At 38.9% G+C, this 12,883-nt stretch overlaps 1 protein-coding gene across 1 annotated transcript in view; it reads left to right on the top strand.

The window, feature by feature from the left end:
• CAMK1D (calcium/calmodulin dependent protein kinase ID) overlaps nt 1-12,883 on the top strand; it is a 213,719-nt gene that overhangs the window by 161,077 nt on the left and 39,759 nt on the right. The window contains exons 4-5 of the mRNA XM_088134853.1: nt 5,554-5,692; nt 11,935-12,061. Of these exons, the coding sequence (XP_087990979.1) occupies nt 5,554-5,692; nt 11,935-12,061 (266 nt within the window). The remainder of the gene's footprint in view (nt 1-5,553; nt 5,693-11,934; nt 12,062-12,883) is intronic.

Here is a 12,883-nt window from a genome sequence, read left to right as displayed (position 1 = left end):
GCAAAAGGTATAATGTGATGTTTTCTTAATCTTGGTATATTAATTAGGTGTCACGCTATTTCTGAGTTTTGCTTCCTCAATGCTTTTTTGTTAATGTTTATTGTTCTTGAAAGTTGTTAGGCATCTTGAGCCCTAGGGAGGTAATAGTTGGGACCAAAATGATTATATATTGAATTTATTAATTACGGGTTGGATTTCATTCCGGGATGGCAGCAGAACCGAAGGAGAATTAAGACAGTGAACAATTAAACAGATGAGCTGAAATGAATAAAATGCAGTCTGAAACAGCACAAGGAAGTACCATGTCCTTAAAATTTGCAGTTATGTCAATAAAAATATTCCTAGAAGGCTAAAAGTGCTTCAGTTCTGCAAGATGAGGCCTCTGTTGAGAAGGAATAGCTTTCAAAATGTTCCGAGGCAGGAACTATAAGTCTTTACAGAAAGAGAAATCTTGTTTTGCTGTATGCTACATTCCAAACCTGGACATGAGAGAGAACCTCACAAATTCTGTAAAAAATGAACATCCACAGAGGCCAAATAAATGTTACTGTCATGTACGCATCGTAAGTTCAAAGCTCCTTCCGATGTAAAGCATTACTTAAGACAATAATATTGCACCAGCGTCACTCCTAGGTTAAACTTCCTTCATATAATTAACATTAAGCCAAGGCTGCTCTGTTTTACCTCACAAAGAGAATGACTCTAAGGTCTGACAAAGAAGGAAACAATTCTACAGCAGCCCCAAATCTGTGCAGATGTTAGTAAGTGTATTCAGATTAGTTAGTAACAGTAGCTGCAGGCAGAGGTAGTCGGTATATTAGTTGATTGCCATAATAATACATTCTCCCACCTATATGTGGCCAGGAAGCCACATTTCCTGTGTTCTGTGAAAGCAGAATGAAGTCTTCGCTTTGAACTTGGTTTGGCTGGTGATAGTACCGCTCAAGTAGATTAAAGACAATACTTTGTTTCAGAAGAGTTCATTCTATGAATAAGGCACCCTACATAATCTTGCATTCCCACAAACAGTTGGTTCTTCCTTGCATTCTATTGATTGTTGTTGTTATTGAAAGCCTATTGGGAATTTTGAGAGAAGTCAGACCCATCCCTGATCCAATTTATCAAGTAAATGTTTCAGATAAGAACCTGCCTTGACTTCAGTGGACCTTTCAGCTTTCTTTGGCAGTATGAGCGACAGTGTATCCATGCTTATTGACACCTTGGGAATCAAAGGTTTTGTATAGGTAGACCTTGTGAATTCGTACCATCACTGCCCTGTCTTTGATACAGCCTATGAGAGATAAGCCACAAGACAGAGTTTCTCAGGACAGAGGTATCAATTATGTCAACAACCGACAACTGCTTAGCATCATGACCATGAGGTGCAGGCTAAGATTCCACTGAAATGTGGGAAGGGCACTGGGGGTAAAGAGGGGAATTTCACCCTCACGCTGACAGAAGGCCTTCAGCTGTTCAGTGTTGCTTCATTCTAGTTTGAACTGAAGATTTGTATCTAGCTGCAACAGGTTGCGTTTCAGATGTGTCTGAAATATTTCTGGTGGGGTGGAGAGCTCCAAGCTTTCAAAGGGGCAACAAATTGGACTCAAAACTCAACTCAGCTGACTTGGCAATCCGTTTGGGATGGGGAAAGCACAACAAGGACTTTTTTTTTAATGTGCATATGATGAAGGCCAGATTCTTTACTTTAATCAGCCACTGCTAAATTTTCCCGGGATCCTGAGCTCCAAGGATTTTGTGAGAGCTTGTACAGACTTATATATAAAACCATGTAAGGAACCCTGACAGATAGATACATTTATTATTTTTTAGGTTTGAGCACAGTAGGAGACCTAAGTAGATTATAGAGCTTTTCCAATTAGTGCCAGGCTGGGTGATCCTACCAGTTATACCTCCTGGACATCATTTGCCCCCCACTTCTCCAGTAAATTTTCCAGGTTAACCAGTGCTGAAAAGAGGAGGCTCAGAAAAGAAGCCATGTTTTTGCACTCCTGTTATTCTCAAATGCATGCACGCATAGTCACAAATGCAGTGACGTCAGTCAGTCCGTCATTCAATAGCTTTCTATGATATTCTCTTTCCTCCAACAGTGATAAATGCATGAGCGTTGGGGGCTGCAAATGGAAAAGCAAAGGCCTTATCAATACCCTCCCAGATAACAATGAAGCAGACATGGTTTTGCTTGCTATTAGTGGGCAGTGAAAAAAGGCCTGCGGCATAGACCCCTCCCATCAAAGTTGATGATGATGCTGCCAGCCAGTGCCCAGTGCAAATAACCTGCCTTTAGACTTAAAGTATACTGAATTCAGGAGTTTATTTAGCTACTCAGAACTCAATGAAGCCCTTGCTCGTTCCGGTTTAAGTCTAAACGTCTCTCATTTCAGTGATATATTATGTGTAAAGCAAATAGAAGCCGATTTTGATCTTGTTACTTTTAAAATATTTGCAAGTTAGACATTATAGATAATCTATTGCAGATCATGAAGAGATTTTTAACTAACACTTACAGTATCTTCCTTCTGACAATCTTCTGCCCTATATTTTTACTAAACTCCATATTGGTTCCAGTAGTTTGGAGTGGTTTCAATAGAATTTCCTCTTGTTTATACGGTGAAAAGCAATCAGTCTTTTAGTGACCATTGGTAATGTATTATTATCCTATAATTATTTTTTTTAATAGCAAGTTTCAGCATGTTATTTTCATAGACCAAGTGGCACAGCTTGCAGAAGATTTATGCCACAAATGATGTCTAATACCCATTTCCTTTTTCAAATAAGGGGAGCATTATGTAATCTGTTTGGGCCATTAAATTTCTTCTCCTGACATTTTTATAGCCTCACAAGATGAGTAAGGCCTCTTTGCCCTTTTAGTCTCTTGGAGACAGTTGTGTAAATCCTTAGTATGTTATTTCTAACAGACCAGTGGGATGTGGTGCATGTTACACTGGGTAAGGTTTATTGACTCCTTCATGTCATGATCCCATCTGCAACATTTGGCAGCTGAGGAGTAACTGCTCAAAATATTCAATTTCTGTACTCTGTGAAGAACGTGGTAAGACCAAATCTAGCATAACATAGATACTGAGTGTGTGGAGTGTCTGATTCATAAAATCCTGTTGCTGATAGATCTCTGGTGAACTGAGTAAAGATATCACTCATTTTTTTCCATTACTCAAATCAGTGCCTTCCTCACGATTACTCCAACTGTGTCTGCCCGTTACAACCATGCATATAATTTTTCCATACACTCATTTTGTTACGGCAGGTTCTTGTGATGGAATACGGATGCTCTCCTGAAATAGTCCAAAAGGATGTGAAAAGAAGGATCAGGAAAAGATCAATAAAACATTCTGTGGGGAAGGTTTTAACTGTTTATGAAAGAAAATACTATTAGAAGTTATAGTTTATAGCTGATAGGCAAACCTGGCTGCTTAGAGAATGAAATAACAAAGAATTGTTTATCATAATAACACAAGGCTAAAGTAATGCTAACCAAAGTAAGTTTGTTGGTTCAGGTTGCTGATTAGGAACTTTAATAAAATATCCGACAAATGCACACACTGCCTACACATTCAGAAGAAACAAGAAATTCAAATCACAGGGTGTTTAATCTACTGTGACCGAAGGATCACAGTTTGTTAAAAGCAAGGTTATGCAAAACTCACTTCCCTACAGAGAATTACAGGATACACAGTTATACATCTCTGCCCCTGGTGAATTAAGTGATGCTGTGAATGTCTTATCCTGGTGCCCGGAGGCTATGCGGGTCTGGATGGGGAACAACAGGCTTCAACTGAACCCCGGCAAGATTGAGCAGCTTTGGGTTTTGGAGCCTTCCAGTGCTAGGACTATACCATCTTTGGTGCTGGATGGGATGGCACTGCCCCCGACAGACCCAGTATGCAATCTGGGTGTCTTTGAGTAGGTGGCAGTCATGGCTAGGAGGACCTTTGCACAGCTTTGTGTTGTGCACCAGTTGCACCTTTTCCTGGATCGGGGGGGGGGCTCTGCTCACTGTCACGCATGCCTCCCGGTTGGACTACTATAATGTGCTCTACACGGGGCTGCCTTTGAAGAGTATCCAGAAGCTTCAACTGGTGCAAAATGCAGCAGCATGGGCAGTTATGTGTGCCCCTAGAAGGGTACACATTACACTTTGGCTCTGTGAGCTGCATTGGTTGCCAGTTTGCTTCTGGGTCCAGTTCAAGGTGCTGGTTTTGACCTTTAAAGCCCTTCATGGCATGGGGCCGGGTTATTTGAGGTATCGCCTCTCCCTGATTACATTTGCCCATCCCATCAGGTCTGACAGAGAAGGCATGCTGCGGGTCTCGTCTGTCAGGGAATTTCATTCCCCAGAGGTGGGCCTTCTCTGCCGTGGTGCCTGCCTTGTGGAATCTTCTCCTCCTGGGAGTTAGGTTAGCTCCATCCCTCTTAAGATTATGCAAGTCCCTCAAGACCTGGCTATGTGATCAGGCCTGGGGGTCTCATGGCACCAGGGAGATTTTGTGATGGCTCCTTTACTATGGTTAACATCATCCTCTCCTGTTTTGTGTGTTTTTTATACTTTTCATAGTTTTAATAGTTTTTTTATATGTATTTATTGGGGGTTTTTTAACTGAGTGTTGTACGCCTCCCAGAGTCACTTTTTTGTGAGATGGGCAGCCACACAAATATGATAGATAGATAGATAGATAGATAGATAGATAGATAGATAGATAGATAGATAGATAGATAGATAGATGTCATTTCACACTTGTTGATTACACATGGCTGCATTTTGTTTTGTCCTGTGTTCTTGGTGGGCAGTGCATACAAAATGAAAAACGTCTTTGCCAATACTACATGAACTATAGGGTATAGTAGCTCTGGAAGGCCTTTCATCCTGGAACAGTACATTTCGGATAAATTTTTCCCTCCTTTTGTTTCATCTAATGATAGAATTTAAGCAGAAAGGGGAGCAGCTTTTTGACTTCCTGAAATGTGTGTTAGATTTGTAACACTTTATCTGTGGTTCTTGGAGTATCAGATGGTTATTGAACATGAAGGTTTTCCAATGATTCAATAGTTGCAAGCGTTATGACAAGGTTCAGAAGAGACATTGCATAAAAAATGCACTTCACATTTTGAAGAAGATTGGAAAATTTTATAAAGATGGTCCTGTTATTTTCTGATCAGCTTTTTTCCAAGAAAGTGCCTTGACATTTCATAATCAAGGATTTCAGGTTCTAATTAACAGAAGCAACAGGCAAATTGGTGTTTTCTAAGAAACATAACTGACCTTGGGGTACAATACATAGGCCCCCAGGAAGAACTTTTCTTACCAATCTGAAATCTATTTAAAGCAAATGTGCAGAAATAAATGTAATCAAGTTTTAATTGAAAGATGAATATCTCCATTATGTTTTGTAATTCTGTTGCGTGCTTTCAAAATTATAAAGATACAGAGATTTGATTCCTTTTAATTTGGCTGCTTTCATTTTAATTGGTCATCTGACAATGTCTATTAATGTTGCTATATCTGATGATGTTTTTTAGAGTGTCTGGAGGTGAACTATTTGACCGCATTGTGGAGAAAGGATTCTATACTGAAAAGGACGCAAGCACTCTGATACGGCAGGTCTTGGATGCTGTTTTCTATCTCCACAGAATGGGCATTGTTCACAGAGATCTCAAGGTAATACAACGTAATAGCACTATAGATATATGTTAGTAACAGTTTGGTCTAGTGGTTAAGGCATCAGGCTAGAAACGGAGACCATGAGTTCTAGTCCCACCTAGGCACAAAGCCAGCTGAGTGACCTTGGGCCAGTCCCTCTCTCTCAGCCCTAGGAAGGATGCAATGGCAAACCACTTCTGAAAAATCTTGCCAAGAAAACTGCAGGGACGTGTCCAGATAGTCACCAGAAGTCAAAAACTGACTTGAAGGCACCCAAAAACAAAAACAAAAAACAAGTTAGATGAGATTTCTCCAACCTAGCACTCAACAGCTAGGTTGGGAATACAACTCTCAAAATTCCCATCCAGCCTAGGTAGGAATCTTGGAATTACAGGCCCAACACCTTTGGAGAAAGTTGAGCTATAGAAAGGTCCAGTAGATTAATTGGTTTTTGATACAGTAAGTTTTAGTTTGTCTGGATATTCTTAATTAAAGGTTACCCATATCTTTGTGGATGGAACTAGATTTTACAAAAGGCATGGCTGTCAGTAAAACCAGGGCCCTTGTTTTATTCCCCCAGTCTTCCTATATTTTCCCCAATAATATGAATAGATTAATTTTCAACCCTCATTTCAATGGTATCTATCTTAGCTTGACAGCTTGGTGCAAAGTCTGTTTTCTTTCTGATGCCTAATGAAGACTTTTTTAAAAAACACTGTATGGGATTTATAGACTAAGAATTCTGATTTGTTTTAATGGTATTTTATTTGTTTTCCTTGACCATATTTCTATTTAATATAATTGTGTAATTCCAATGGTCTAAAGCCATTTATTAAATAAATAAAATTATTGTGTAATTGTAACGTAAATTTAATGCAAACTGTTTCAGGAGCCATAGTGACTGTCACATAGGAACGGTTCTGCGCTGAATAAATGGATGCACAATAACCCTTATAGTGAGGATGATGAAGAAGAATACTTAACAAGTCATTCATCATGTCAGTTCTTGCCCCTTAGATTTCATTTTTGGAAAAAGTTGCAGAATGTGGCATATGTAAATCAAATGAATAAATTACTTAATTAATATTCATAATAGTGCCTCTATGAGTACAGCTGCAAGCTACTCTGAAGAGCCTTACAGTCTTGACTTTGATGCTTTTAGGAAAATGAATGAACTTTCAACCTGTCCATCCTTCATCTTGTCCTCCTATAGTAACTTATGTGCAACTGCACTTGTCAAAGTTTGGGGCCCTGGTATGAAAGCAAAACTTTTATAAACTCCCTTTTATTTCTTTGTGTTGTGAGGATGAAAGATAATAGTGGATAAATTAGTGGATAAATTATTACTTGTGCATCCAGCTTGGGCATTAATTGCTTAGCACTTTTGCTAAGTCAGCCCATAAAGTATAAAGCCTAAAATATAAAGTAGTAGGCTTAAAGGTATCACCTTTTGCTAAGTCAATCTTATGCTGAAACAACATGATTTGCAGGAAATTGCTTATAAGAATTATTCCTTATACAGAAGAACAAGCTCAAATAACTCAGTCAACGGTTGGATAAGCTGTTGATCCTGCTCTACTTCAGCTGAAGGAATTCCTTGACTCTACTTTTTAAACAAATTAATCTTATTAACAATACATACCAGAGAGGAATATGAAATGTGCCTTTAAAAAGAGCTATGGAAAGGGATTAATTTATATGTGACTTGGAATTTAGATTAATGAAAATAGCTCCAATAAATCTCAGAATTCTCTGCCTGCTATGGATGCTCCAGAGACAGGGTGAGCTGGGGAAGGGAAACAAATCTTCTTCTCAGATATATCATTTTTTTCATTGTGCTTACAGGAATTAGAGGAACCACCTTCTCTGTACAGCAGTGCATCCCAAAGGGGCAGGTCCATAGTTTGAGGGTGGCCTAGATCTTGTCACTGTTGTAATATGGTTAGATGACTTCTGTGACCCAAAATACCTATTACTATCTTCAGCATGGTCACCAGCTGCTCCCCAGCTGTTCCTGAATAGTGATATTGGAATTCATATAATTCAGATGACTGGGTTACCATGATCCCCTTGGGATGATTTGGAAGTTGCAAATAATCTGAAATGTAGTGATCAGTCTACTAACCTGGGTGTCTTATTGCACACATACTGCACCTGAGCTAAGAGATTGGCATTGATTGTCATTCTGCTTCTGAGCCAGGATGCAGAGTGTTGTGCAAATTGAGAACAATTTTCTAAAAAGAAAGGGGGGAAAACCTACCTACCTACCTACCTACCTACCTACCTACCTATCAATCATCCATCCATCCATCCATCCATCCATCCATCCATCCATCCATCCATCCATCCATCTCTCTACATTTCCATACTTGTATATTTATATACAAGAAGGTATGTCTGCATGCAGCTTGTAGATAATAATAATGGTCAGGAGGGGTGTCATTTCTAAAGTGGAATTTTCTAGTAGGATTATCTTTCTTCTGTGGTATACCAGATCCTCAAAGCTAGATGTCTCAAGTCCTTTTTAAAAATACATCTTTGTTGTTGTTGTTGTTGACCTTCCACTGCCACTAACTCTTATTAATATTGGCCTTTTAAATCAGCTTTTTAAAAATAATATTGTTGTTGTAAACCTTGTTTTCAACAAGGTTTACTAGTTGAGATTACATAAACAAGCAGGATAGAAGTATGCTGATCTTTAATTCCTGTGGCTTCCTGGTTCTTACCTTTTTCCTGCACTCTTATAATTTGCTTAGTCCAAAATGGAATGTATGCACCAATCAGTAATGTAGAAAGATGGAGATGCTGTTGTTTACTGGAATTTTCTTACTAGCTAGTAAAGCCAACAGATGCTGGCTTTGGTTGTGGACTTTTGGAAAACATTGGTTGTCTACTCTGATTAACCCAGTCTTGGATTGTAAGGAGCTTGGGTCAAATTTCCTCATGTTCATATACCATACCTATTTTAAATACACTCATTTTCAGAAGAATCCCCTCTCTTTCTCACCTTGATTAATCACTATATTTCCAAATGTTGGAGCTGAATGGAGTGTCACCATCATCAGGGTTTATCATTTGCTCAAGGCTGCCATAGACAGGAAATAAAAGGAAAGACAGGCCTGGAGTAACAAAGAAATTCTTTAAATGGTCACAGGAAGAGGTAGGAAGTCAGCCCCACTAGGTAGCCAGGCCAAGAAATCAATTCTGTAGGAAGGCTAAAACTACTTTAATTGAGAACAGCACCTTGCAAGTCTGATTGTGTTGTACTTCCTCCTCCTTCTTACGTTCAGTGGATTAGGGAGGTGTCTGTCTGAGCTCTTTCTGAATGTTACCTGGACGTTCTGGACTTAAAAAATACTTTATGCCTTGTAACCTTGGCATTGGAGCTTGCATAGCTCTGTCAAGATCATCTTCTTTACTCTCTTGGGAGAGGGAAGGAATGAAAATGAGAGGGGTCAGAAGGGGAAAACTTAAAGAGAAAAGAAAGATGCCGCTTGAGAAAAATAGCACAGAGTGACCAAAATACAGGCAATGAGGCACAGCAGAGGGCAAAGGAAAACAAAAAAATATCATAGGTGGGAGTATGTATGAAGCACTGCTTAAAATATCTTTAAAGCAGCTGTGTCTTTTTCACATGGCTGCTTTTGAAGCTGCTCCTAGCTACCTCTATCAAAAGGTTGTGGCTGTATAGGTGCATGCATGTGGAGAGAGCCTGGAATAGCTTCCAAAACAGTGCATGAACCTGGAAGAAGATGTGGCTGCTTTAACAGCCAGCAAATTAAACAAATAAACAATTTCTAATTTAACCATGAAAAAAGAGGTGTTCATAAGCACTCCCACGCATTGCAAAGCACTTTTTCCGAAGGACATGTGCAGACCTAATAAAGATGCAACACATACACATACTCATTGAATAACTGCAATCACACAAATAACAGTTATGTGAATCTTTTTAAATGTTCTTGCCTCACGTAAATATTAAACGAAGTCCCATATTTTCTCATAACATGATGTTGTTGCCTTAAATGACGGTATACTCCTTACACTAACTTGGTTTTGGGACAAGGGAATGCAGTAATATTAAATCATCCAATCCATTTCTTGACATTTCTTGGAATCCCCTGGCTGGAACATACATTGCATTTATAAAAGGAGCATATTAAATTATGATAGGAATTTGTACAACTTTCTTGGCACTTGTTTCCAATGTTACTGAAAATGTTGGCAGTCCCTCTTTCTCTCTCTGTAGTAATTTAAATATGTTTGAGGATTGCTCCCTATAAAGTATTGCAGCTTCTAGAAATATTCTACATTAACCTGAGGATACTCAGTTCCTGGCCAATGTAACAGACCATCTGATTATCTTCTGTTCTTTGATCACAAATAAGAATTGATTGATTGAAGACTGCCATAATAGAAATCAATTCCCAGAAGTTCTTATTATGAATTAATAAGAGCATATTTCAAAAGCTAATTACATCAGTCTGAAGCCAGATTTACATTTATTTTAGTGATATATAGAATTCATCAGTCTGGAAGCAGACCATCCTGGAGAATTCTCTGGACCATAAAATTTCCTCTGGCCCATAACATTCAGGGGAGAGGCAGTTTAGCCAATTTCTGGAAGTGAATCTTCCAAACCACAAAACGTTTGAGGTATTCTAGGCATGGCAAGGCCTTGAAAGAGGTCTGTTTTATCCAGAACAGTATGTCCTGAATCAACGAATTGGCACATTCCTACTTAATATAATTCTTTGGCAATCTCATGGAAACCTTTGACTTATTTCAGTAATATTAGGAAAAGAGGCACCTGCATCTAAATATGCTTGTTTTCATTACCCTGTTTTGGTATTTTAGGTGCTTACAACTTTTGCTAGTCAGCCAAGCATAGGTGGATTTTGAGAGTCAATCTATATGATCCTGTTTACTCCATCATTGTCACACCTGGCTCACTCACAAGGTACATGACCCAACCTGTCCTTCTGATGTTTCTCCTCAATATTCCATTTCCTTCCAAGCCTGATCGTCTGATTTTTTATCAGAGGAAGGGTGATTATGGCTTCCTTTGCTATTTCTTAGAGTGATAGAAGGTGAGAAAAGAAATTGAGCAGATAAGGGGGTACCAGTAAAGGTGAATTCTCCTTCAAGTTGCGCTTGTCCCCTGAGGACTTCATACTCATGTTCATGCAGTTTTCTAGACAACAGGACAGAAGTACTTTGCCATTGCCATTTTCTGGGACTTTTCATCAACTTCCCAGTGTAGCCTACAGCTTTGCATGTCTTTGTCATAGGAATCACAGAGGATTGTAATTGTGGTTTGTTTTGTTTTGTGTTTGACCAAACAAATGTATACCACATAAAATATTGATGTAGATTGGGAGGGATATATATTTGCAAGCAACTTACTTTGTCTGCCTTTTGGTGAAGGGGTTTTTTTGTTTGTTTGTTTGGGTTTTTTTGCTACTCCAGGACCTGCAGCAGCTCAGGGTGGATTGGCAGTGAAATGATGTGCCTTCTTTCTTATCCTCAATATTTGAGGGTGACAGAAGTAAAATTCCAGCTTTTAAAGGATTGGGGAGTAGAAATGATGTTGTGTAAGTGTCATACAATCAGAGAGGCCCAAGTATAAATCCCTGTTGTGCTGAGATGTTTGAAGTCTTCTCCAAGTAGTTTGTATTTGTATTCCATGTTGGTGTACCATGCAAAGGTTTGCTATGAGAAAAATGCATATCTCCCAGTTCAGTGTTTATGAAGTTGTTTATACTAGGAATTTGGCTCCCATTCACTGGTCCAAAGATGCAAGCTTAGATCCTTCTTGAACTAGTGGACCAGGTTCTGAAGGCAAACAGGCAGTAATTTCTGTGATATCTTCACATGAGACAGCATATGGAGGCTGCCTCTTCTTTCTTACAATTATGAATTAAATACTATAATATCAGAGCATGTTTACCTCTTTATAACAGCTGAAAATTATTTTCAGTAGGTGTAGTTTAATCAGTTGTAACTGCTAAGTTTGTGTCTCTTGCACATCTGTTAATGATACGTTACTCCTGGCCCCACTAACTACATCTTGTTTCTTATTAAGGTATGACAGTGACTTCCTATACACTGCTGTAGATCTGGCAAGCAAAGATTTAAAATACTTTTATGTTGAAAAACTGGATGGGATATAAACTAGAAACATGCCTCGTTTGACTCAAAATTTATATTCTTCTATGATTGCTTTGCTTATCGGGTTTCTTTTCTTACTGTCCCTACAGCCTGAAAACCTGTTATACTACAGCCAGGATGAAGAATCTAAAATCATGATAAGTGATTTTGGATTGTCAAAAATGGAGGGCAAAGGTGATGTCATGTCCACAGCCTGTGGCACCCCAGGATATGTTGGTAAGTACCCCAAATGTTCCAATAATGCAATAATCAGAAGCAGTCTAGTAGCACCATTTCAGAAAGACAAATCCATGCATCTGATGAAGTGAGCTGTAGCTCACAAAAGCTTATGCCTTTTAATAAAACATGTTAATTTGCTACCAAACATTTTCTGATTTTGGGGTAACACAGGTCTCTTCTTACAATGTCTGTAATGTAAAAAATTGTTGTGTTTTTTTTCCTTGGTGTTCCTAGTGTGTATGTTTGGGAAGCACTTTTAGCTAGCTGCAGTTTATGAGGACATGAATTACTTCTAGGGAGGTTGAACAAAGGTATGGGTGTACCAAAAACAACATCCCTCTCAGTTTCAGGGAAGACGTTTTCACCTCTGTCATGATCTGGAAAGAAAGGGCAGGGACCCAAAAGCTCCCCACTTGATTTGGGACCTGATCTTGATGCTAATGAGGACCACAACGAAGCACATAACAGCCTCCTTTGCAAGCACTGTAGAAATAGGCTGAACTGGACTTTCTTGAAGTTACCCATTTTATTTTGTTTGGTTTTCTGTAGTTCCTGCCCTCTGTTTGACAGGGACATGTTAGAAACAGAAGTAATGTCATCAGGGGACAGTCTTCATGAGGTGTAATTTGCTGCTGATTAAAATGAATGAATACGCCCTTTTAAGCTATGGCCAATTCTTCATTTGTGCTATTTTACCAAAGCCAGTTAGGTTACACATATACAGTCCCCATATCATATGTCACATTTTAATTAATTATAAAGGGCCAGGTTTCTCTCTTTGTTTTCGCATGTCCAAGGGAAGCACTAGTAGCTATGAAA

This window comes from Python bivittatus, unplaced genomic scaffold (assembly GCF_059951505.1).
Source record: "Python bivittatus isolate LINGU-HERP-01145 unplaced genomic scaffold, Pbiv_v1 ctg000120_np1212, whole genome shotgun sequence".
Lineage (NCBI taxonomy): Eukaryota > Metazoa > Chordata > Lepidosauria > Squamata > Pythonidae > Python > Python bivittatus.
Note: the sequence above shows the minus strand (reverse complement) of the source record. Positions and strands in the feature narration are given on the sequence as shown.